This window comes from Schistocerca gregaria, chromosome 8 (assembly GCF_023897955.1).
Source record: "Schistocerca gregaria isolate iqSchGreg1 chromosome 8, iqSchGreg1.2, whole genome shotgun sequence".
Lineage (NCBI taxonomy): Eukaryota > Metazoa > Arthropoda > Insecta > Orthoptera > Acrididae > Schistocerca > Schistocerca gregaria.
The window spans coordinates 146,050,852-146,077,869 of record NC_064927.1 but is presented as its reverse complement, the minus strand read 5'-3'; the positions used below and the strand labels follow the sequence as shown (position 1 = coordinate 146,077,869).

The 27,018-nt window shown below is 44.2% G+C and overlaps 1 protein-coding gene across 3 annotated transcripts in view; it reads left to right on the top strand.

The window, feature by feature from the left end:
• The first annotated feature begins 420 nt into the window (after window positions 1-420).
• Window positions 421-27,018, top strand: part of LOC126284199 (glycoprotein-N-acetylgalactosamine 3-beta-galactosyltransferase 1-like) — a 150,356-nt gene continuing 123,758 nt past the window's right edge. The window contains exon 1 of one of the 3 annotated variants that reach the window (XM_049982959.1): window positions 421-756. In XM_049982959.1, the coding sequence (XP_049838916.1) occupies window positions 741-756 (16 nt within the window). In that variant the 5' untranslated portion in view covers window positions 421-740. The remainder of the gene's footprint in view (window positions 757-27,018) is intronic. The other 2 variants (XM_049982958.1, XM_049982960.1) reach the window with 2 other exon arrangements.

Genomic DNA, 27,018 nt, shown 5'->3' with positions numbered 1-27,018 from the left:
ATCAAGGGATCACCAATTTAGTATTGGAGGACAGTGTGGAGGGTAAAAATCTTAGAGGGAGACCAAGAGATGAATACACTAAACAGCTTCAGAAGGATGTAGGTTGCAGCAAGTACAGGGAGATGAAGAAGCTTGCACAGGATAGAGTAGCATGGAGAGCTGCATCAAACTAGTCTCAGGACTGATGACCACAACAACAGCACTTCTTAATGTACCGTTAAAAGTCAAGTCCGGTCTGAAATTCACTTCCCAGAGTTGTTCATGGTTCCTGAGTAACTATAATTTCGAATGTTCTAACTTGCTTTGGTAAAGCGAAACGAAACAAAACTACACAACCATGCGTAACAACCAAAGCGAGTCGCAGTTGGGCACCCATATTGCCACACATCGCATGCCAGCTCTCAGATTGTCTGGTATTTCATTGCGGTCACTGATCTGCTGCCGATCACAACTATTTGTCCATACACGTCCGATCTACAAAGAGACTGCATCCCTATGCGGCGCGTCGCGGTATCCGCTTGTTCGTGAATCGGCAAGGTGGCGCGCAGACGCTACTCCCCACCACTGCGCTTCCCCCCTCTCCAAGTCAAAAGCGTTGCAGAGACGGTTATTGGCTGGGAAGGGCTCAAGGCCTCGCGTCACCGCGCCGCCTCAGTAAGCCAGCGGTTTTCGTAAAGAGAAGTGATGTAACGTGCTAAGTGGCGGTCATTCCTCCAACAGAACTGTCATCGGCAACAGCTATGCGACTAGCTACAGGTCAGTACAACCGGCTCGGCGCCCTCTTTGTAAATCGTTACATTTACATAGCCGGCTTTCTTCCCTGAAGCACACCATGGTCCGGTCTAAAATACGCAATGCCTGTGTTCGTGGGCGCAAGAACTACCGAAGCTGGCTTCTGCGGGGTACGTTGTTGTTGTATGTAAAACAACACTTCAACCAGTCACAGTTTATCCGTTAAGTAATTTATTGGTTCGACCCATCATCTGACGGTGGCATAAACTACTTACGCAGTTAAACACAAAAAGTTTCAAGAAATCCATACCGTTATCAGAAGATGGGCTTGGAGCTGTAAATATTGTGGATAAATCGTTTATTCGACGAAATTGTGACTAGGTCCTTAATTCTTACGCTTCTTATATATCTCTGTAGAAGTAAAGCTATCACGGATAAGGTTATATTACTTTTATTTCTACGTGTGTGTCTCCTGCTTTTAGTCTGGTTCACAGTTTTTGTCATTACAACGCAGTATGTATAGTGCGTATTACATATACCTAGAGAAGATGAGAGACCGTTTGATCCCAACAGCAATAAGTCAGCTCCAGTTCCTATTGAACTCGCTATTACGATAACGAGGAGGAATAGTTTTATGAAGTGTGCGCTGTGAAGTTGTGTAAAGACGAAAATTAAGAGTATATCCAGACACGGCGTTTATTGTTCCTGCAAGTACGTACTTTTCATTGGATTCGAACGTGCTTGTTTCTGTTGTCTACAGATCTTGTGTTCCCTCGCTATAGGACGTTAATGCCTGTAACAATCAGTAAACGGGAAGTTCGTTTAGGTAATCCCGGAAACCCGTACAGTAGCGAGTTGTAGAAAGAGGTGAAACTAACAAACGGGTAGTTAAGGCGCAATTAAATAAATGAGAACTGAGCTTGAGGTATTGCGATGAAGTCACACTAAAAATTCGTTATTATTTTCACAGTATAGCATTTCCGAGAGTTGTAAAACCCTTCGTAAGGAAAACACTTTTCTTTCCCTGATTGTCCAGTAAACATCACAGAAATTACTCATAATTTTTTTTCATTCAATGTTCATCACTATTACATAGCTCTTTATTAAATTCAAATGGCGTGTATTGTCAACCAATGCAATGACCAGACAGTTGAGAGAGAAAAAAAAAAAAAACGGAGACAATTTTTTCCTCGAGTTACCAACGGAGCTCACTTCTCGGATGATGACCTGTAGTCAGAGCCGCAAAGACCAAATTTTAAGGGGTAAGAAGTGATCAGGGATTAGTCTACGCCAAATTTCATATCTTAGTCGAACATACTATGCGATATAAATGTGTCGATTTGCCGTGAAAATATAAAAGCGCGCGCTGCCGCAGAAGGTTATTGCTTCCTGCGTATCTCTCCGTGTTGGAAAACAGTTCCACAGTGAAGGCTTTATTTGATGGAAATAGGCAGCGTTTCACATGACGTTTATTCACCCGAAATCGTTGCTCGAAAGTAGAGTGAGGAGTTGTTTACAAAAGTGATGACAGCTGAAAATCACAGCAACAAACACTGATCCGCCGTGGGTCTTCCTAGATTTCGCCACGGGCCTTACTATTGTCCGACAAAATCCTTGCAGGAGCTTGCCGTGTTTCACATACGCGGTTGTCTTCCAGCTTCATTTTCACTGTAGGAAACTAGAATGAAATGATCATATGGCATTATTGGCCGCGAGGTCCACTCTAGATGTTTCGGCTGCGTGGTGCTAGTGTTTGGCGCCAATTCGGCGATTTGCGCGTCGATGAAGACGATATGAAGTAACGCAAACAGTCAGTCCCCGAGCGAAAGAAATCTGCGGCCCGGCCGGGTATTGAACCCATGGCCCCAGATCTGGAGGCAGCGATGATTACGATTTTTTGTCGTCTCTTTTGATGTTTGCCAGTGATTCTGTGCGGATGTAGCGTGACATCTTTGAAATTTTATCGATGAGAGCTTGTTACAAAAAAAAAAAAAAAATGGCCAGTACGCTGGCTAGACCATGAGCTATGGATATTGCAGGGAACTGAAAATTCATCATTTACCTAACAGTGTGCACTAAATAAAGTATTCTAAATCACCAAAATCTGAAAACTGAAACATTGTATCGTTTCTTAAACGATCTAGAAGTTTAGCTTTCCAACTCAGACTGCTCCTGCTCCTGTCCCAGATCCAGCGGGATATGCGGATTTTTGAGAAGTGGCATGACTCACATACGTCAACTTTAAGATGTAGGTAACAATGGAAAATGTAACGCGTATTCACTTACAAAAACAGTGGAATACATGAAAGTTCGGATACGAGTTTCTGAATGCGTTGATTGCGGTAATTAAGAAAGCGGCGCGGTAGGAGCTAAAGATCAGCCAATGAACTAAGCAGCGATTTCCAAAGTGGTGTATATCCAACCACAGTGGTCGACACTCACCTGCAAGGGGTCCATGTCAACGAGAAAAAATTCAAGGGAGTGCATTAAATGCAGGTCACAACCAAAATTCTGAATTCTTATAATGGGGCTGAAGCTTGCTCCTGTGTATGTTATTGTTCATCAGCTGAACAAGTATATTTTTGCTCTCCTGCTCACAACGTTCAGCGACGTTATTATTTTTCCATCTCCACTCCCCTTGCCGTCCTCACAGGACTGGTAAGAGCATCTGGCGTTGCCCGTAATGAGATAAGAACCGGTTCATCACTCATCGGGAGATATATTAATTTGAGAGAACACGCGACACAACAGTCACTTTGCAGCTTCTTCCAGCCCGCAAGTAGGGAGGCCTCGTCCATCTCTTTGTAAACTGACCATAATTAGAACCTTAAAAGTTAAACGGAATCAATGTGATGATTGGGTTTGCTGTACCAAGACAAATTATTTTTTTAATTAAATTTTCTTTTTGTATTTCCGTAGATTGCGTAGAGACTTGCCGATCTTTAGTTGGGTTGAGAGGGTTGATTTTGATTGCTACGTCTTACCGCATTTACTAAACAGGTCAATTTCTGTGCTGTGTCTTACCATATTTAGCGGAACAGCTCAATTTCTGTCCACAGGAAACTGATTCTAAACATGAGCAAATCAATAAATTTAGACATTACAGCGCTATATATTTGAAGCTTGGCTGTATTCTATCACTGTTGGATAAATGATTACCTATGTGCTTTTTATGCAACAAATTAAGCAATGACGCTGGAGGATCATCTGAGAAAGGTTTTTGATGCAGTTGCCAAATTGCTTAATGAACATGTAAATAAATAAACAAATAAATTCGAAATCACTGACTGTGGAGATTTACGAGGTGCATTCAAGTTCTAAGGCCTCCGATTTTTTTTCTCCGGACTGGAACCGGTGGTTCACGGTGTGGGTTCCTGTAGTCATGTCCTAGTTCATGAACCACGGGCAACGTATGAATGGCCAAGTAAGTGGTCCCGACAGTCGGGACACCAGTTACTTTGGAATAAGGCTGGGCATCTCGGACATATTCTGAGTCGTGGTCACCTTTGTGCTCATACGGCAAAGACTACCAAATCCACCGGTTAGTCCCTCAACCGTTAAGGGTAAAACTCAATGGGACTCGGGGCAAGTAAGGCTAGCAACCTGCTTCCCCGATACTTTAAATATGATGCTGACAACAATCAGAGCAAAATGCCTCGGACATTTGGAGGTGACGGAGTCCCACCTCTGACAAACCAGGGACTCCTAAGATACGACTTGGCAAACAAATGGTAATGAGATGGGGAGCTATTAATATCAATGGGTGCTACTCTGGGAAGAAGGCAGAGCTGGCAGAGGTTGCAAGTAAGATGGGGCTAGACGTTTTAGCTGTTAGTGACATTCCGGTAAGGGGTGAGAAAGAAGAGGAAGTAGGAGAATATAAGGTCTACCTGTCAGGAGTCAAAGCAGGAATAGCACAATGGGGTGTAGGGCTTTACATCAGGAAAGAAATGGTACCCAGCGTAGTTTGCAGTAAGGTATGTAAACGAATGACTGATGTGGATAGATTTGACAGTGTCTAGCAAGAAAATTAGGATCGTGTCAGTATATTCGCAGTGTGAAGGGACAGATCAAGATAAGATGGATAGTTTTAATGAGGCACTCAGTGATGTAGTTGTTGGAGTAAAGGACAAGGACAGTGTTCTGCTCATGGGTCATTTTAATGCCAAGATTGTAATTTGAACAGAAGGGTATGAAAAGGTTATGGGTAAATTTTGAGAGCAGATGGAGGCCAACAGGAACGGGAAACAACTCCTGGATTTCTGTGCCAGTATGGGCTTAGTAATCACAAACTCCTTTTTTAAACATAAGAACATTCACTGGTATACTTGGGAAGGCAGGGGAACCAGATCTGTCATTGACTATATAATAACAGATCAGGAATTCAGGAAGGCTGTGAGGGACACATGTGTATTCAGGGGATTCTTTGATGACACTGATCATTATTTAATCTGCAGTGAAATTGGGATTGTGAGGCCGAAAGTGCAGGAGGTCAGGTCCATATGTAGGAGGATAAGAATGGAGAAACTTCAGGATAAGGAAATCGGGCACAAGTACATAACAGCGATCTCAGAAAGGTAGCAGTTACTTGAATGTAGTCAATTAGTCATTGGAAAAGGAATGGACAAGGTACAGGGACACAGAACTAGAAGTGGCTAAAGAATGTCTTGGAACAGTAGTGTTTAAAAGTAGGATGAAGCAAACAGCTTGGTGGAATGACACAGTCAAGGCAGCCTGTAAAAGGAAAAAAAGGCGTATCAAAAATGGCTACATACTAGAACTCGGGTTGACAGAGAAAGTTATGTTGAAGAAAGAAACAAAGCCAAACAGATAATTGCAGCATCCAAGAAGAAATCTTGGGAAGACTTAGGAAACAGGTTGGAGACTATGGGTCAAGCTGCTGGAAAACCATTCTGGAGTGTAATTAGCAGTCTTCGAAAGGGAGGTAAGAAAGAAATGACAAGCACTTTGGACAGGTCAGGAAAACTGCTGGTGAATCCTGTGGATGCCTTGGGCAGATGGAGGGAATATTTTGAAGAGTTGCTGAATGCAGGTGAAAATACGATCAGCAATGTTTCAGATTTCGAGGTAGAAAGGGATAGGAATGATGATGGAAATAGGATCACATTTGAGGAAGTGGAGAAAATGGTCAATAGATTGCAGTGCAATAAAGTAGCTGGGGTGGATGAAATTAAGTCGGAACTCATCAAATGCAGTGGAACGTCAGGTCTTAAATGGCTACACAGGATAGCTGAAATGGCCTGGGAGTCGGGACAGGTTCCATCAGACTGGACAAAAGCAGCAATCACACCAATCTTTAAACATGGAAACAGAAAAGATTGTAACAACTACAGAGGTATCTCTTTAATCAGCGTTGTGGGTAAAATCTTCTCAGGTATTGTTGAAAGGAAAGTGCGAGTATTAGTTGAGGACCAACTGGATGTAAATCAGTGTGTGTTTAGGCCTCTTAGAGGTTGTCAGGACCAGATCTTTAGCTTATGGCAAATAATGGAGAAGTGTTATGAGTGGAGCAGGGAACTGTATCTGTGCTTTATAGATCTAGAAAGAGCATATGACCGGGTTCCTAGGAGGAAGTTATTGTCTGTTCTACGAGATTATGGAATAGGAGTGAACTTTTGCAAGCAATTAAGTCTTTACATGGATAGTCAGGCAGCAGTTAGAGTTGACGGTAAATTGAGTTCATAGTTCAGAGTAGTTTCAGGGGTAAGACAAGGCTGCAACCTGTCTCCACTGTTGTTCATATTATTTATGGATCATATGTTGATAACAATAGACTGGCTGGGTGAGATCAAGATATGTGAACACAAAATAAGCAGTCTTCCATATGCAGATGACTTAGTCTTGATGGCAGATTCGATTGAAAGTTTGCAAACTAATATTTCAGAGCTAAATCAGAAATGTAAGGACTATGGTATGAAGATTAGCATCTCCAAAACGAAAGTAATGTCAGTGGGAAAGAAATATAAACGGATTTAGTGCCAAATAGGAGGAACAAACTTAGAACAGGTGGACGGTTTTAAGTACTTAGGATGCATATTCTCACAGAATGGGAAAATAGTGAAAAAACTGGAAGCGAGATGTAGCAAAGCTAATGCAGTGAGCGTCAGCTACGATCTACTCTCTTCTGCAAGAAGGAAGTCAGTACCAAGACTAAGTTATCTGTGCACCGTTCAATCTTTCGACCAACTTTGTTGTATGGGAGCGAAAGCTGGGTGGATTCAGGTTACCTTATCAAAAAGGTTGAGGTTACGGATATGAAAGTAGCTAGGATGATTGCAGGTACTAGTAGATGGGGACAGTGGCAGGAGGTTGTCCACAACGAGGAAATCAAAGAAAAACTGGAAATGAACTCTATAGATGTAGCAGTCAGGATGAACAGGCTTAGATGCTGGGGTCATGTTACACGCATGGGAGAAGCAAGGTTACCCAAGAGACTCATGGGTTCAGCAGTAGAGGGTAGGAGGAGTCGGGGCAGACCAAGGAGAAGGTACCTGGAAGCGGTTAAGAATGATTTTGAAGTAATAGGTTTAACATCAGAAGAGGCACCAATTTTATCACTAATAGGGGATCTTGGAGAAATTTTATAAGGGGGCTATGCTCCAGACTGAACGCTGAAAGGCATAATCAGTCTTAAATGATGATGATGATGATGATGACTGGAAAGAGATAGAAAGATGCGCATTGTTTTAAAATGAGGCCGCGTTCATTGTCAATACGTCCCAGAGATGGCAGCGCCGTACGGCAGATCGAATTTTACCGCCAGCGGCGGGAATGAGAACTGTTTTAAATACTTAAAATGACGGTGATTTCCTTACTTGAACAGCGTGCAATCATTCGTTTTCTGAATTTGCGTGGTGTGAAACCAATTGTAATTCATCGACAGTTGGAGACATGTTATGGATGTGTCGAAAGTGCGTTCGTGGGTGCGACAGTTTGAGGGCAGAACATCATGTGACAACAAACCAAAACAACCTCGGGCTCGCACAAGCAAGTCTGACGACATAATCGAGAAAGTGGAGAGAATTGTTTTGGGGATCGCCGAGTGACTGTTGAACAGATCGCCTCCAGAGTTGGCATTTCTGTGCACACAATCCTGCATGACGACCTGAAAATGCGAAAAGTGTCATCCAGGTGGGTGCCACGAATGCTGACAGACGACCACATGGCTGCCCGTGTGGCATGTTGCCAAGCAATGTTGACGCGCAACGACAGCATGAATGGGACTTTCTTTTCGTCGGTTGTGACAATGGATGAGACGTGGATGCCATTTTTCAATCCAGAAACAAAGCGCCAGTCAGCTCAATGGAAGCACACAGATTCACCGCCACCAAAAAAATTTCGGGTAACTGAAAAAATTATGGTGTCCATGTTCTGGTACAGCGAGCGTGTAATCCTTACCTATTGCGTTCCAAAGGGCACTACGGTAACAGGTGCAGCCTACGAAAATGTTTTGAAGAACAAATACCTTCCTGCACTGCAACAAAAACGTCCGGGAAAAGCTGCGCGTGTGCTGTTTCACCAAGACAACGCACCCGCACATGGAGCTAACGTTACGCAACAGTTTCTTCGTGATAACAACTTCGAAGTGATTCCTCATGCTCCCTACTCACCTGACCTGGCTCCTAGTGACTTTTGGCTGTTTCCAACAATGAAAGACACTCTCCGTGGCCGCACATTCACCAGCCGTGCTGCGATTGCCTCAGCGATTTTCCAGAGGTCAAAACAGACTCCTAAAGAAGCCTTCGCCGCTACCATGGAATTATGGCGTCAGCGTTGTGAAAAATGTGTAAGTCTGCAGAGCGATTACGTCTAGAAGTAACGCCAGTTTCATCGATTTCGGGTCAGTAGTTAATTAGAAGAAAAATCGGAGGCCTTAGAACTTGAATGCACCTCGTAAGGTGAAACCTAACAAAAACGAAGCCAAGTATTGAATATTTGCTAATTAATACAGCATCAGATTCATCCAGCCCATGAAAAACATTTGCAAGAGGTGTGTGAGAAAAATGAGACTGACTACGCTGTGAGCGATCTAGCAATGCTGTGTTCTACTTGTGCAGACCTGTGTGTTCATCCTTTCCAGATGCTCAGTCCACGATTCAGCTTCGTACAGCCATCACGTGATTTTTGAGAGCGCCATCACTGAATTTAGGTTTTTGCGTATTACAAAAATGGACCAGCGGAATTTAGAGTGACGTTATGTCAGGTTTTGTGTTAAACTTGGGGAATCCATGAGTGCGACCTTTGAAAAGTTGAAACAGGCCTATAGGGAACATTCGTTATCAAGACCACAAGTTTTTCGCTGGCACAAATCATTTCTGGAAGGCAGAGAACACGCCGGAGATGAACCTCACTCAGGGAGACCTTAGACTTATAAAATCTACGAAAACTTCGAATGTGTGCTTTCTCTTGTGTGATGAGACTGAAGTTTAACGATATCAACCAAGTGTTTTACAACGATGTCCTTGAAAGGCTAAGGCAAAGTGGATGCTGCACAAGACCACTTCCATCACGGAATTTTTGACTTTGAAAGGCATTCCGGCATACTGTTGTTCCACAGCTGCTCCCCCCCCCCCCCCCCCGTTTTCATTAACCTGATCTGATTCATTGTGAATTCACTCTTTTCCCGAAATCGAATAATGTCCTTTTGGTTACTCTGGAGAACATTAAAAGGAATACTACCGACATGTTAAAGGCCACACCAGTTGTCTTTCAGCGCTACTACCAGGACTGAAGACGACCACTACGCCGGTGTATAGTTGTCGAAGGGAACTGCTTTGAAGGGGACAAAATTGTTTCAGAAAATACAGAAAATAGAATCTCATATAGATAAATGTCTCATTACTTTTCTCACACACTTCGTATTTAGGTACTAGTGTTAAATTTCTATTGTGTGTCGTTGAAGCAATAAATCCATAAAGCTTGACATCTTTCTGTTTAAGTTTTCACTGTACAAGTTTATAATTAAACCTTTGCAAGTGAGCAGCACTGCATGAGCCGCCAAGAAAAACGTTTGAAGTTGATGAATTTGTAAAAAATCAGTATTTGAAAGGCAAGAGACCTACCCAGAACGGAAAGAATGGCAAACGGTCAGACTCAGTTTGGCGACCTCTGAACTGAAAGAAGTCTCAGCTCAAGGCCCAACTGTACATTACGACACCACTCAGCCGCGTGGCTTCCAATGTTGCATTACTGTCAGCTCGTCGCTGCTTTCTGAAAATTGTCCACTCTTCTCTCCTTTCTCCCATTGACTGGCAGCGATTTCTGATGCTGAACCAGTTACTTGTGCTGAAGTGTGTAAGAAATGTTTTATTAGCATCTTGAGTTTCGTACTCTGGATGAAATAGAACTGTACTTCCGACTACAGTTGTTCCAATGTAACATCTTTGTTCAGTATCCAAGTTGTTTGACAATTCCTATTAGAAGCTTCTAGGGATTGTAGAGGAGACTTAATAAATAAAGCTATGATACGCAACCCACGCTTGGAAATGTATGTCGAAAATCATTTGGATGTAAAATAAGTTTACTCTCGCCACACTGTAAGCACACAGCGCACGGCAGTCGTCTCTATCCAGTGTGTTGCACACGAGCAAGTAAAATGAGTAGGCCTACTGTGCAACCAGCTTTCAGCTGGAATCAACCGACTAAATATGGAGCGAATGAAAACATTGTGCTCCGTATAGGTCAGTTTGGCATTAAGAATCGTTGGCGTCAACAATTCGCAACCAGGTTATCACTTTTCAGCCTATCCCAGAGCTCTGACTGCGCTACAGCTCCGTCACCTCAACCAAATCGATCGATTTCAGCCGAGCACCAGTTAGGCTGCGTTCACAGTAGCACCGACAACAGACGCCAGAGTGGTCGCCCGATAACATCGGCCGACAACTTTGTTACAGCGCGTCCGATCTCCTCAGTCAGTTTTGGTGGAGTAATGGTGGTTAGGTTAGGTTAGAATCTGTTCTGTGCATGAAGTACGATAGATTTGAACCTCCTAGGTTGGGATGGATACCATTACGCTCATGTGCTTGGAGATGAGTGATGCATTGCGACTTTTGCTGTTAAAAAGACGCCTAATGCTTGTGAATGAGCTGTATCTGTCTCGCAAAGAACATGGCGAGTACTGTACACTGGCCTCAGTTATCAGAATAACCAGACAAGTTTTACGAATATATGACATGTAGGAGAAACGTTCTCTTACATACTCAAGATGATTCGTTGTGATCTTGAGAAGCAAGGATACAAACAATGTTTTGCTGTATTTATTTGGAGTTGCACAGGCATACGTGAATTAACCTTTAATGACTGTCGAAGACAAGCATAAAGTTTAGAATAAGATACTTTAAAGACCACATACACCATATTTACAAACGCTCAAATAACATAGTCACCACCCTATTGGTATAAAAATGCCAGTAAGCAGTAATAATAATTTGTAGACAGCTAATATCCACCTACCACAACCACCTCCCCGAAAAGAAGTTCATAACAATAACTACAGTATAAGCAGAAGATACACCACTTTCCTGACTCGACAGATTATTTTTGAAGCTACAATTTGTGCATCGAATTTCTGATAGATTTTGCGTGCTTATGCTTTCCAATAAAATTGAGACTTCAGCCCACAGATTCCGAACAATATCCCGATTTCGATAATTTTAATTCTCAGGATGCCACAACACTCTCCTTTTTCGACTAAACCTAGCAGTTTCTCATAGCCCATAATCCTTGTGTGAGAACGTAAATCGATTTGACCGAAGAAAACTGATCTGAATTTCAAAGTCTGTACATTCGGCAGATGAGATCGGCTGCACTGTCACTGCGCCCATAGTGACGTACTGACTTGAAAAGATCGACCGTTCAGTTTCCGCGGAATCCCCCGACATCGGTGCCACTGTGACCGGAGCCTTATATCGCACTCATTTTAGCGACCCACGTATTGTACACGAGTTGCACGAGGTGTACGAGGTGTGATCAAAAAGACACTGAATAATTTTATTAGACACAAAGTAATAAGCTTACATGGAATTTGCTTTAATCTCCTTCAATTTACTATCCTTGATGTCCAATGCTTTTATCTCAACACTGTATCCATCACTGGGAGCATTTCTGGACGGGCTCTTTTTGGACGGGCGTTCAGCTGCTCTGTCGTGACTGTCAGGAATAGTGCCAACACGTTTTTCTTTAAGCACGGTTCTAATTTTTGGGAAGAGCCAGAAGTCGCATGGTGCAAAATCGGGTAAGGCGAGTGTGGAATACAGGATCCCTTTTCCGACCAAAAACTAGTGAATCAAAAGGGCGGTTTGGCACGGTGCGTTGTCGTGATGAAGGAAACCAATAACCAACTTTTGTGGTCTTTCTTCGTACATCGTTTTGCAAACGTTGCAGCACGCCCTTCTGAAATTGGACGTTTACAGTTGTTTCACTAGCACGAACTCTGATCACACTATGCCCTCCGTATCGAAAAATTGAGCATGACTCAAGTACCTTTTTAGGGCGAGGTGGTTTACTGGTTACCCATTGGAAACTCTGAATTTTCGCCTGTCACACCCAAAGATCTAAATTTCATCTCCAGTTATAGTTCTGGACATGAAGTGTGAATAGGAATGAAAACGATCCTTTGAGTGCGTGCAGACCTACACACGATTTCCCTTCTGTTAATCACTCAAAAGACTGAACAAATTTTGCATTCACCTGCCTCTTCTGCAAACTATCCGTTAATGTTTTGCATGTACCCATACGAGGTGTCAAGTTCTTCGATAAGCTCTCGAATAGTTATTTACCTGTCCGAATGAACTATTTTTGCCGCTTTTGGAACGTTTTCTTATATTTTTGAAGTTAATGGATGTCCCGAACGTTCTTCTAGACTCATTTCCGCTTTTAAATTGTTCGTACCACTGAAGTCTTCAGAGTTACATCATTATCGTCGTACACCAATCTCAATATTTCGTGAGCTTTAGTACTTTTTGCTACTGGAAACAGAACTTAAGTTTAACGCGTTGTTCGAAATCAATGGTGCGCGACAGGTAGGTAAACACAACCTCTCTAATGTCACTGGACGCAGGGCAAGGAGACAGAACGCGTTACAGCTTACCACTGCCTGCCTCAACAGACCAGGCTTTCGGACAAATTACATCAAACATTTGCAGCATCAGCTATTGCTACTAAAAAAATTCATTGACCGCGTTTTTTAGTCACACCTCGTAATTGTCACGCAGAGCCGATTTAACGCCCAAGCGACTCACTGGGGTGGCAAAGCTGAGGTGGGCGCCAAAGCGCGCGACATTTGTACACAGCGCGGACCGAAAACAGACACGGTTGACACGTGTATGAGCGAAAAAGGCGGGGGGCAGGGTGACGGCAAATGCTAAGTTTCTTGTGTGGAAAAATGTTATAGGGCCCGCCCAACTGTCACGTACGCTTTCATACACACGTTTCACAAACCCTCGTGTACGTCCATGGAGCTCCGCAGTAAATGTTCCTAGCTGCAAACGCGTACCAGTTTCTCGCAGTCGTTATAGGCGGACGAAAATAGTGTGTGATGGACAGAGGTGATCCGTCATGCGGCCTTCGTACTCCACGGTGCTCGGCTATTGCGTAAAATTTCATGCACCTGTGACCCCAAACACATAGAAGCCAGTAATAGGAATCTTGCGTATATAACAAGGAAACTCATATCCTATGATAGAAAATTTACCTCTATTTTAGTTTATCTTCTTATGTCTCGATTTTTGTTTTCATCACGTCAGTGCACAAGTCCTGATTTTCTGCCTATTATATCTGGCAACACTAGTCCTATGTTTATCACAACTGAAAGTTCTTTGAGTGTGTGTAGGTGCAAAGCTGCACCACGGTCCGTATTTCACGTTATTGGTTTATCTAGGCTGCTGCTGCTGCTCCTAATTGTTTGAAAAGATTAAACATCAGAGGTCACAAGTCTCTTACTCCTACCACAGAATCCGCGTAAACCTATCTGTCTACATGTACAACTGCTAACCCTAGCAATACCAACGCGTTTTCCATAGCGAGCGATACTAAGTGAGGGGGTGAGGGGAGGGGGTTTGAGTATGTCCACTACTAAAAATTAAAAAAAAAGGAAGTTCGTTAATTAACTTGTTTTAGTCACATATTTCTTAAATAGGAACTGTTAAATAAGTAGGGTCCAGAACCTCAAAATATCTTTTAGCAATACCAATGCATTTTCTTTAATATGTACGCTGTGATGAGGGGTACTTTATGATCAGGAAAAGAAATATCGTTAACTGCCGACGACTTTTATTCAAAACATATCTTTTAGAGATATACAGATGTGTAATAAGGGTCATGAAATTGAAATATGAAAGACATTTAATGGTTCAAATGGCTTTGAGCACTATGCGACTTAGCTTCTGAAGTCATAAGTCGCCTAGAACTTAGAACTAATTAAACCTAACTAACCTAAGGACATCCATGCCCGAGGCAGGACTCGAACCTGCGACCATAGCGGTCGCGCGGTTCCAGACTGTGACCGGCAAAGACATTTATTGTAAAGTCGCACTCACTAATAAGACTGAAATTTTCTGGTTAAGTTTTACTGAAAAATTTAAAACAATCACGTATTCTACTCTAAGAAATAACTAGAAACAAATATTTTTCAAAATTTCAAAGTATAAAGTATAATATTTTTAAAAGGTGGGCGTAAAGTACCCTCCCGTCACCCTCTTCCCCCGTATGTATTGCAAGGATTAATCCTATGTGCGTGAGTTTCCTAGAGCGTGTTGCGGGCAAAAATACGAAAAAAAACTGTACCACGCCTAATATAGTGTAAGAAATCCGTTGGCATTCAAAGCAGCTTCCATTTATCTCGAAATGTATAAATACGGATCCTGTACAGTTTACAAAGGAATCTTACACCGTTATTCTTGCAAAATAGAGGCAAGCACAGGCAGAGAGCGATCTCTGTGAAGTACAACACAAAGGTTCAGTATTTAAATATGATGATTATGACGGTCATGAGGGATGCGACAATTAATCTTCCTGTTCACATAACCAGCCGTGAACGCTGAGCTGTCCGAATAAGTGTTCTGTCGTCTGGTAACACAGCACCACCATTGGGTATCAAACGTTATACCATGGGATGGATCTGATAAGCCAGAATGGTCACATAATCCTTGGGAGTAGTGTGACCTTGCAGAATAACCGTGGTCACAATGGCTGCCCATATCACCACAGAACCCCCGCTATGTTTCTTCTTGGGACGTAAACTGGGCCAGAAGTTGCAAACAGTGTGAAACAACTCATCCGACCAAATGACTGTCTTCCATTGCTCCAAAGTCCACGTTTTAATGGCTTCGGCCCCATTTTTTCCCGGTAGGGGCATTTGCATCGTTGAGTGCTTTTGAAATTCCATCTCGTCCTGCAATTCCCAGCTTCTGGAGTTCCCTTCGTGTTTTGGAGTCGATAATGTTCGCGTGTGCGGCATACAGTTCCGCAGCAACTTTTGCAGCTGTTGGCCCCTTAGTTTTCGTTACATTCGTCTCACGATCACGCAAAACACATTTTAGTCCGCTTTGTGACTTAGCTGATAATGATTTACCGCTTTCCCCGTATGCAGTATAAATATTCGATACGGTGGCTCTTGAAACGCCGAACACTTCTCCATTGGTTACGGAAGCACCAGCTATCAGCACCAACAATTTGCCCATGTTTAAATTCACTTAGCTCCGACATAATGCACCTCACAACTACACAGAATACTATTGTGACAGCGGCTTACATCTGCAAAGTTTTAAGGACATTGCACAGGTGCTGTTTGTGGTCAAACACAACAGTGCATCCTGCAGGTTTGCCTAGCATTTCTTGCTGTATTTTCATATTTTTATGCAACTACCGTGGTACGTGGCCCCTTCAATACGACCTTGCACAGTTCATACAACTATTATCAGGACGGGAAACGGGATGGCGAACCGTGGCTGGTAGTCATACTTTGATTTACAACACTTAATTTAGTAACAAAATAAAAAAAATGGCTCTAAGCTCTATGGGACTTAACTTCTGAGGTCATCAGTCCCCTAGAACTTAGAACTACTTAAACCTATCTACCCTAAGGACATCACACACATGCATGCCCGAGGCAGGATTCGAACCTGCGACCGTAGCGGTCGCGCGGTTCCAGACTGTAGCGCCTAGAACAGCTCGGTCACGCGGCCTGCATTAACATAAGCTTCCTTCAGATAATTCTCCACAATCTTCAGTACAATGCGGCAGTTACTTAGTATTAGTTCTTATTAAAACAAGACAGTATAACCATAAAATGCATATGAAATCAGTTTAGAAACAACGCAAACAAAGTATTGCCGTGGTTTCGCCACACTTGACAAAAGCTTACAACTGACAGTATAGTTCCTATCAGAGTGGGCCTGCCACTTAATTGCATTTGTTTACTACATGGCCCAAACAACACAGAAAACTCACGTGGTTAACCACCATTCACTAGAACATGGATATATAACAGAAGCAAGAAAGATTGACCTGAAACAAACCCAGATTACACTTTACGTGATTACACACTGTAACTTAGAGATGTGACATCGACTCAACAAGCACAGTGGACTGATTACTGCAGTTAGCCCAAAATTAAATGAAAATCGATAGAGAGAATTTAATTACTTTACACCTGCTCCATTTGCTAACATTTACTTAGTTGCAGCTCTATCTCTCTGTAACCCCCCCCCCCCCCCACAAAAAAACATTTGTTTAAACATCAGAAAATTTGAATCAAATTACAAAACACGTTTTACCGGTCTTGGCGGAAAGGAAAGATACACTAAACTTTTGGTATGGGGATTTCGCCCAAAACAATCCAGCCGCAGCAGGGTTACGTAAACACAGCAGGACCTAGGCTGCGGGTACACCTCGCTCCCCGCCAAGGCGTTGGTACTTACAGCAGATTTTGACGAACTCAGGTCAATTGCAACGCTCTGAAACACACACAAAAATACAGGGCAGAATCCTTGCACCTCGCTCCCCGCCAAGGCGTTGGTACTTACAGCAGATTTTGACGAACTCAGGTCAATTGCAACGCTCTGAAACACACACAAAAATACAGGGCAGAATCCTTGCACCAGACATACGTGCATCCGTCTACAAAATGTTCCGTCCACAGCAATCACTGACCTTTAAATTGAAACCATTTGACAGTTCACCGATAATAGTAGTATCACTTAGGTGCAATTCTCAATCACTTAATACCCTTAATAATCAATTAGAGAACAACCAGCATAGTTATAACTAAGACTTCACTGCGAAGCCAACATTTAACCAGCTCACATTGAGCTCATGCACATACTTTTCGATTAACGGCTGTGTAAGTCCCACAATCATCTAGAGTGAAACGCCTCTCAACGCGACGCTCAGCCACATACACTAACGGCCAACTTACTTGATGTTTGCACACAGCACAACTCAGCAGCTCTAGCAACATAACCACTTTACTTCAGGGCCCTTTTCGTTGGTAGAAATCACGAAACTTGGATCTCCAAGGTGCCCCAAAACAGACTTGCCGACCAACTCCGCGGCATATCACGCTGATAGGGAACACCGACGCTCCTTTCTCCGGAGACGTCCCAAGTCTCTCAATGTTTTTCTCTCGAAAGCTCACTGCCGACTCTTGAAGCCCACCAACCCGGAAGAAAGCCACACGATATGCAGAGATCACATATAACCTCCAAAATCGATCGCAACTATATAACGAGCGTACCCGGTGCTGGCGCCGGTCCACCAAAGCTCATACTGCAAATTTTGACGTAACGTCTATCTGAGCCGGGATATGGATATCAGACCGGTATTCATCTAGTGCAGGGAAGTCCAATCCCGCGAACCGCATGCAGCCCAAACCAAGTTCTCGTATAAGTACGCCCCAAGAAGTGAGTAGTAAAACAAAACCCATAATATTGCGTTTATGTAAAATTATGATAAATTAAATGTTATTGTCTTCTTCCAGTGTGGTCTAGGTAAGCGTAAAGGTTGGACACCGCTGACCTAGTGGAATGTGGGAAATCAACTATAAACCACGTTCAGGATGGTCAGCTCACCTGCTTTCGTTAATCAGCAGCTGGTTAAGTGAATTGATTTCCAGATTGGAGAAAGGCAAGGGTGTACTGCATCCAATAGAATTCTCACGGTACAGAGCGTCTTCTGAAGGGAAAGATCGTGGTAAACCATTCCTCGATGACGAATTCATTAGAGACTGAGTAAAAGTTCAGATCAGGCAACGATTGAGTAGGAAATAGGCTGTGATCATTTGAAAGTCACCCTTAATCAATTCAGGAACACAACAAAAACCCACGTCGGATGGCCTGGCGAGTTCTGTCCGCGGCTCAGAAGCATGCGCGGTAGGAATGTTACTGAGGGGGTTTACACGGTCCAGACAGAAATGCTTGCAGTGTTCTAAGATCATTTTTGTGAATGCAAGTACGTGAAGATAACTGTGCCTGACTATATTCAGTCTAAACTCTTCAGTGCAGTGTTATTGCCGAAATAATGTCAGCCCGTCTCCATTTGTGTACATGATTTCAGTAACGGCTCTATCAATACCGATAGTTTAATACTGGTACTATGCATGGAATTGCTGAAATGTGTTCTGTTTCATTCAAGTAAGACAAGGCCAATGGTTAGATTTTCTTTTCTATCTTTTGCTTTGAATGTGATTGCGATAGCTCCATTCACCTTTCACTAGACTTTTTCCCTTTGGCGCTGGAGATGCAATTCGGATAGGTGCGAGTAAGACTCCCTCAGCTAGCTTTTCCTAAAGGCTTAATAACGTATGTACATAATTATCCAGCCCGAGTATCGAGGTTTCCTTCGATTTTAGCCTGTTATTGATAATGGCAAAAAATAAAAATGAGGCGTAAATGGCCGTGTCTTTTGACTGCATGGACGGAGAAATATCCAGATGATTAATTTGACCAGTAGTTCTACACGATATGAATTGCAATGTCACACTTTCTTCGGGACGGATAGTTTGCTCTAAAGGAGTATGCTATTTATACGCAGTCTACTAATCAAGCAAAAATAAGTTATTTTGACCATCTATTGACCAAAAGCAGAGCTCATAACAAAGGTGTATTTCTGTTGCCCTCATTTTCCCATTCTTGCTTGCTATGACGTAAATATTCTCTACTGCACATGCAAAATCAAGCACACAATTGAGAATTGTAGAGGGTAGAACACCTGCAACTTCGCACAGCAAATAAACATTTTCTAGCCAATTTACTATCGAGATTAACAGTCGGAATTTGTTTCTCCCTGTCAGACAAGGATGATTAACTACATCAATCGACATCTGTTTGAATCTCTCTTTCGATTCTTAAGCACGTGAAGTTATCCTTGTTCCTCGGGTACATCTGCACGATCAGTTCGACGACGTTTGCAGCAGCACGGACTGTCAGCTCGGAGACCATGGCTGCGGTTACCCTTGACGCTGCATCAGAGACAGGAGCGCCTGTGATGGTGTACTCAACGACGAACCTGGGTGCACGAATGGCAAAACATCATTTATTTCTGATGAATCCAGGTTCTGTTTACAGCATCATGATGGTCGCATCCGTGTTTGGCGACATCGCGGTGAACGCACATTGGAAGCGTGTATTCGTCATCGCCATACTGGCGTGTCACTCGGCATGATGGTATGGGGTGCCACTGGTTGCACGTCTCGATCACCTCTTGTTCGCAGTGACGGCACTTTGAACAGTGGACGTTACATTTCAGATGTGTTACGACCCGTGATTCTACCTTTCATTCGATCCCCGCGAAACCCTACATTTCAGCAGGATAATGCACGACCGCATGTTGCAGGTCCTGTACGGGCCTTTCTGGATAAAGAAAATGTTCGACTGTTGCCCCCCGCTTCCCGCCTCACCCGTCGCAGGCATTCTCCTCTGTTGCCTACTTTACTCGAACACCGCTCCATCAGAATGTGAATCCAATGTGCCATCTTCACCTGAGAGTTACCCACAGCTGACTCTCATGGAAGTTACCCTGAAATGATAGTAGGAATGCAGATGAATGGATTGCCTAAGTGTATGTTGTTCCATTAAATCGACAGCTATGATTTGTGCATAGCATGAGGCCAAGCAATCACTTGCCTCGTTTTTACAAAAAGAAAAAAAAAACAAGCTTGTGATGTTTATGGTACTAGAGCAACATTTGTTAAATCTAACAAGGAATCCGTTGCGTGCGAGGTCGCACAAGGCCAATGATGTTTATGGCATTCGACGGTCCACATTCTCTCCACCATGCAAGCATAATATTGGCTGCTAATGGCAACAGGGGGCAGGATGGAGGTATCCAATGGTGAGCACACCATGAGGCTAAGGGGGAAATTGAATTGCTTAGTTGACGAGTAACTCAAAAGGCGTATGATACGACATGGCGTCATCACATCCTTTCTACGCTTCATGGATGGGGTCTTCGGGGCCCTCTGCCGATCTATATCCGCAATTTTCTGTCGTATCGTACCTTCCGCGTGCACGTCGCGGCCTCATATAGTTCCTCCCAAGTCCAGGAGAACGGTGTGCCACAGGGTTCTGTTCTCAGTGTGTGTCTGTTTTTAATAGCTATTAACGGGCTCGCTGCGGCCGTGTGAAATACTGTCTCCGCTTCCCTGTATGCTGACGACTTCTGCCTTTACTACAGCTCTATTGGCATTGCAGCTGCTGAACGTCAGCTACAGGGCGCAATCCGCAAGGCGCAGTCTTGGGCTGTAGCGCATGGTTTTCAGTTTTCTGCAGCCAAGACCTGCGTTATGCATTTCTGCCGGCGACGCACTGTTCACCCGGAGCCGCGGCTTTATCTTGACGGCGAGCTTCTTAAAGTGGTGGAGTCACATAGGTTTTTGGGGATGGTTTTTGATGCCCGGTTGACTTGGCTGCCTCATGTTCGGCAGCTTAAACAGGCGTGTTGGCGGCATCTAAATGCTATGCGATGCCTGAGCCACACCGATCTACTCTCCTACGGCTTTACCAGGCGTAAATCCAGTCCCGTCTGGACTATGGGAGTCTGGCTTATGGCTCAGCATCCCCATCTGCGTTGCGGGTACTGGACCCAATCCTCCACAGCGAAATACGCCTTGCCACTGGTGCCTTCCGAACCAGCCCTGTGGACAGCATACTTGTGGAGGCAGGTGTCCCTCCACTGCGGTTACGACGCCAACAATTACTGGCTGCTTATGCTGCCCATGTTTTTAGCTTGCCCGGGCATCCAAATTATCGTGTCCTCTTTCCGCAGTCAGTCGTTCATCTGCCAGAACGTCGGCCCCGGTTGGGTTGTCCGATCGCCGTACCTGTCAAACAGCTTCTTTCCTGGCTTGGGTGTTTCCCTGTTCCACCTCCTTTCCGGGCCCCTCTGCGTACACCCTCGTTGTGTGTGCCTCGCCGTTGCATTCGGCTCGGCACAGGGCCCGAAGGACTCAGTCCCTCCGGTGGCTTTCCGACGCCGCTTTTATTCCATCCTGGCCACGTATCAGGGCTCTGGCGTTGTCTACACCGACGGTTAGATGGTTGCTGGTCTAGTCGGCTATGCACTAACTCTAGGGGACCATTCTGAACAACGTTCGTTGCCGGCTGGCTTCAGTGTTTACACTGCTGAGCTGGTCGCCATCTTTCGTGCCCTAGAGTATATCCGCTCCTGCTCAGGTGAGTCCTTCGTTATCTGTATCGATTCCCTGAGCGGTTTACGAGCTCTCGACCAGTGTTTCCCTCGTTCTCGTCTGGTGATAGCTATCCAGGAGTCCCTGCATACTCTCGCGGCAGGTCTGTGGTCTTTGTTTGGACCCCAGGCTATGTTGGTATACCCGGCAATGAAACTGTTGACCGCCTGGCGAAAGAGGACACCAGTGCGCCATCTCTAGAGATTGGCCTTCTGGCGGCTGATTTGCGGGCAGTCTTACGCCGCAAAGTTCTCTCGTTTTGGGATGCTGAATGGAGCGGTCTGACCACCCCTAACAAACTCCGTGCCGTCAAGGACACGACGACTGTGTGGCGGTCATCCATGCGAACCAACCGCAGGGACTCAGTCGTCCTTTGTCGGCTCCGCATTGGCCACACCCGACTCACGCACAGTTATTTACTGTGTCGTGAGGATCCCCCTCTTTGTCGTTGTGGGGCGTCCTTGACGGTGGTCCATATTCTGTCGGAGTGTGCGCCCTTTTAACCGTGCTCAGGCAGACTTTTACAATGCCTGACACGCTCTCTGCTCTTTTATCAGATGACTCTGCCATGGTGGAATTGGTTTTGTTTTATTCGGGCAGGGGTTTTTTATCCTTTAATCTGAGTGTTTTTTTAGTGTTGATTCTGGCTTTTAGCCTCTGATTTTAAACAAGAGTTTTTAAAGTGTTCTTGGTGGTTGGCGTTTCCTCTTTTTCTCTACGGTCGGCCAACCACCGTCACACTGTGTGTTTTAATTTGTTTTGTCTGGTCTCTGTCAGAGTATTTCATGTCCTGTTTCGTCTGCTGTCTTTCCTGTTGTTCGTTTTTTATTCTCTTCGGGAGGTTTTAGTTTTTATGGAACAAGGGACCGATGACCATAGTAGTCTGGTCCCTCTAATCCCGCAAACCAACCAACCAACCAACCAACCAAAACGCTCTGTAGAATATCTTGAACACGTGCTATAGAGATGTTGTTCCACGCGATTTGTGACGCAACAGTATTGACACACTACGGCCGCACGTCCACTAATAACACTGCCTACTCACAACTGACTACTCGAATACACATCTGAAGTTTACAGTTGTTAGTTCGAGCTGCCACAGTAGTTACTGCGTTGATGTCGTTTATGCGCCAGGTCTAAAACAAGTCTCGGAACTTTCTGGTCAGACGGTTTACAGGGTGTGCAAAAGCGTGGAAACACCGCGAGAATTGTTTGCTTGAACATTAATCTAGATGCTAACCAAGTCTGCAAATTGCAGTGTGGTATTTGACCACGAACGGCAGCTGTACATTGCCCTCAATACGTTGCAAGTATCAGTCGTGATCAGAAAGTGTTCCGTGTAGCTGTGAGTGCGTTACGTCGAAGCTCAGTCAGTTCTGGTGCTGGTGCTCGGAGGGTGGATAACTCTATAACAAAGGGAACCGAAAGTTTTGATGTTTAACAGTTGTTTAACCCGCATAGAGGGAGAGCGGAAAAAACACCATCCACCAAGTCACAGCGCTGGCAAGCGATCGTAACGTACGTATTGAAGAGAATTGTCACGAGGGAGAAGAGGACTGCAGCTGAAAAAGTCACTGCAGAACTGAATGTTACACTCGTGAACGTTGTACCCACCACAACACGATAGAATTTCCATAAGCAGGGAACTTCAGGGGGAGTTGCAATTCAAAAACTACTGAGCAGTGATTCAAATGCCCTTAACAGGAAAACATAGTGCCGAAGCCGAAAATCTGGACTCTGGAACAAGGGAAGAAACTCATTTGATCTGATGAGTCTTGTTTCACACTGTTTCCAACTTCTGTCGGAGCTTGTCCCAAGAGTGATACGTGGAGTAGGGTTTGTGATTATTTTGGCTGTTATATTGTGGATGCCATGGTTACTCTAAAATATCGCATTACTGCCAAGGATTAAGTATCCAGATGGCCGATGTATTCCAAGACGCCAGGGCCCCTCCTCACACGGCTCGCATAATAGGACTGGTTTTGCGAGCACGAGGATGAATTGTCACATCTCCTCTGGACACCCCTGTCACCAGACTTCAATAATATTGAGCCTTTGTGGTCTAGATAGAGGTTTGCTTGATCGCTTTCCACCCCATCATTATCTGAGCTTGCCGTTATTTTGGAGGAAGAAAGTTAGGAGATTCCTTTGAAAATCATACACGACCTTTATTTATCCATTGCTAGACGACTGGAAGCTGTTTTATATGCCAACTGTTTTCATATACAATATTAGAACGGTAATGTATTGTTTTATTCTTTCCATGTTTTTGATCACCACCCTGTTTCTTGACCACAAGGGTTTCTCCTGAGGCCTAGAAACAGTGACTTGTCAAGCAACTATCCAGAAAGCACTCTCTGATTACCGACGTACTTACATTCTTTCGGCTCTGTCCCACGCCTCAGAATACTCAGAATATAGTATAGTCTAAGACTAGGTAACCAATTAACTACAAACAACATACTGGACGAATACCAGTCAGATTCCCGCAAACATCGCAGCATGACATATGATTTAATAAAAAGACAACAGGCGACTCAGGTGTTTCTCATACTTTACCAAAGCCTTTGACTCTTGTCGACCATTATTTTACTCGCCAAGTGGCCTACATTTTTGTCAGAGCGCAATGCAATTGTTTGCCTCGTACCAACTATCTACTGAGCAAAGACAGTGTTCATACCATAGCTGTAGTTCTGTTACGCTCATTTCCCCACTCTTCATTGCTATGGCGTAATATTTTCTACCGTCATTGCAAGATCACGCACACGAGAAAGAGCCACAGGGGGCAAATCATCTCCAACTTCTCGCTGCACAATAAATAAATTTCCAGCCAGTGGGACCATGTTGAATATTAGAAGAAAAGCTCAGTCCATTCAAAATCCGACCTGTCCCTGTTGGTTTATGTAGTTTCATTAGCACGAAGTATCGACAATCCGTACCATCTTTAATCCCAAATAGGGCAAAAATAAATTCCACTCCCTCGTCAGTCTAGGAGTAATAATAAATGAAAAACTAAAGTGGCCTGTGCTCGTCCCTTTGATTACCCGGAATGATATCTCCATATACTGTTCCATATTTATAACTGTATTACCAGTACCCCGTATGTGCGTTGTCATGGCAGATATGGATGTTCAAATGAAGATTTTCTTTGAACTGTGCCTCAAAACCCCTTCCTGTCTGCCTAATATACCTACTTTGACAGTTATTACAAGTAATTGCATATACACTTGTACCCCAATAAAGGCTGTTATTAGTTCCTCATGTCTATACCTAACCGAAAAGCGCCGCAATCAGGCACGGCGGCTAAGTACGAGGAGGCATCAGCTCCTCCCATGCTCAGCAAAAGTGTAAAAAGCTCTTCCCTTTACTTTAGGAAGAAAGTTGCACAATTAATAAAAATATTCCGGGCTATTATGCCGTGGTCGGATGGGTTTTACATTAAAACCCAACGTTTCACCCCCCTCTTCGGCGGATGTATTCAAGGGGGATCGTAGCTTCTTTGAGTGAGTGTCAGATCTACACACTGGCTCTCTTCTTTTGCCGTCGTCCACTGCTGCTATCACCCCATGGTGGAAGACTCGTGCACAGCGATGTAGCGATTAGCACACTAGACTCTCACTCGAGAGGACGACGGTTGAAACCCGCGTCCGGCAATCCAGATTTAGGTTTTCCGTGCTTTCCGTGAATCGTTTAAGGCAAATGCCGGGATGGTTCCTTTGAAAGTGCACGACCGATTTCTTTTTGCGCTCGTCCCTACTCAGAGCTTGTGTTCCGTATGTAATGACATCTTTGTCAACGGGACGTTACACTAATCTCTTCCTCAAGCACTTTTTCTCCTCCTCCTCTTCCTGGAATGCTCGTATACATAATCTTCAGCTCCAGGATCAAGATGTCATTTAGTTTCACACCCTCATCTTTTCTGTTGAAATCCACGTGTTGTTTAACGCTCTCTATAGTCCCTCTGTATAGCTTTTTATGGTATCCGCTTGTAGCTTGTCAGTACTTGAAATGAATGTGGTGTACTCCTGGCTGCAAAACTTGTCGCGCAACAGCTGTCAACCTCTCCCGTCCAGCAGTTGCCCTGTGCTCTTGTAGTCGTTTTTGACCGCTCTTTTTTTTAGTATCCACGTATACCTTTCTACAACTACATTGAACGTGTACAGAGAGAGGCCATAGACTGTTAAACAGGAAGTAAGAGTGTGTGACACAGAATATCTGGATCCTGGTGCCGATGAATTCGTGTACCAGACTTCCACCACGGGGTGATAATGGCGGACGACGGCAACCGACAACTGCCACTTGGCCCCTGGTACTCAACGCATCTGACCTCACGCCACTGCGTGGGAGCGCGCGTAGACGGAATTTTGCTACAGTCAGCAGCGAACCAAAGTGTGAATCGGTTATTCAAAGAAGCTACGATGCCCCTTGAAAATGTGCTCAGCAGAAGGGGACGAAACGTTGGGTTTTAATGGAAAATACCTACGTCCACGGGTTAACAGCACAAAATCTTGTATAAATTGTAACATTTCCGGCCACGAAAGCTTACATGTTACACAAACGCTTTTGATTCCAGCTGTTGATTACGGCGATGTTATACTGCAAGATCTTTCTCAGGCGGGTTCACGGCGCTAGGAACTAGTCATGAACGCCAGTGTACGATATACCTGTTAAGTTAGTCTTTTGGATCATATTTCACCATCAAATACACAGTTATGCTGGCTACGTGCAGACAGGCGCAGTAATTTCCATATACTCTGTCCCCTCTCCCCTCTCCCGTCTTATCAATATACACAGTCCCTCCTATCTCTCCTCGACCTGAACGCTCTTGTCTGAACAACATAGCAGCAACGTTCGTTTCCGTCAGAACAAATTCCCTTCTATCCCACTCCATCACGCAACCGCTTTCCCGAAGCCCTTTTCTCAGAAGAAACCAGACTCCGGAGTGACCTCTCGCATTATATCGAGAACAGAATATCGTCTACTACTTTAGGTACACTGACGTCAAACATCTTGCCGCCTACTTCACCGTTCTTTACCCGCTTTCCATGGATTCTCCCGAAGGTAGCACGTGGTGGCGGGGGCCTACCAACTGTTCCCTTTTCGAGATGCTCCTCCCCAGTCGCCGGACCAAAGAAATGTTCCTTTTGTTGAAGTCGCCCATGTCAGTACATTTCGCCAAATGCGGCTCTTATCATCGCTAGCGTGATACCCCATTCGCCTCTGCTCCTCGTACATTCTCCTTATCCACGCGGTGGGCAGCGGCCTTTTAATGCTGCGGTTTGTCAGTGTTTGCGAACAATAAGTACGGTATCCAAAGCTACAGTAATTACACATACTGAAAGGAACACTCAGATGAAAATACATCGAGGTGTTGAAACGTTGGTGAAATTGATTCAGTTCTATTTGCTGTGTTAGCTGTTTTATTGTAGTAAAACCGGTTCGTACCATGCAGGTGTATTTTTGCTTAAGTTTTTGTACAATACTTTATAAGAACCGTACTATTGACTAAGTTCAGAATTCTTAATACTAAAAACGTAAATGCATGGCACGCATATTAATAACAGAAACCAAGAACTGCTACCGCA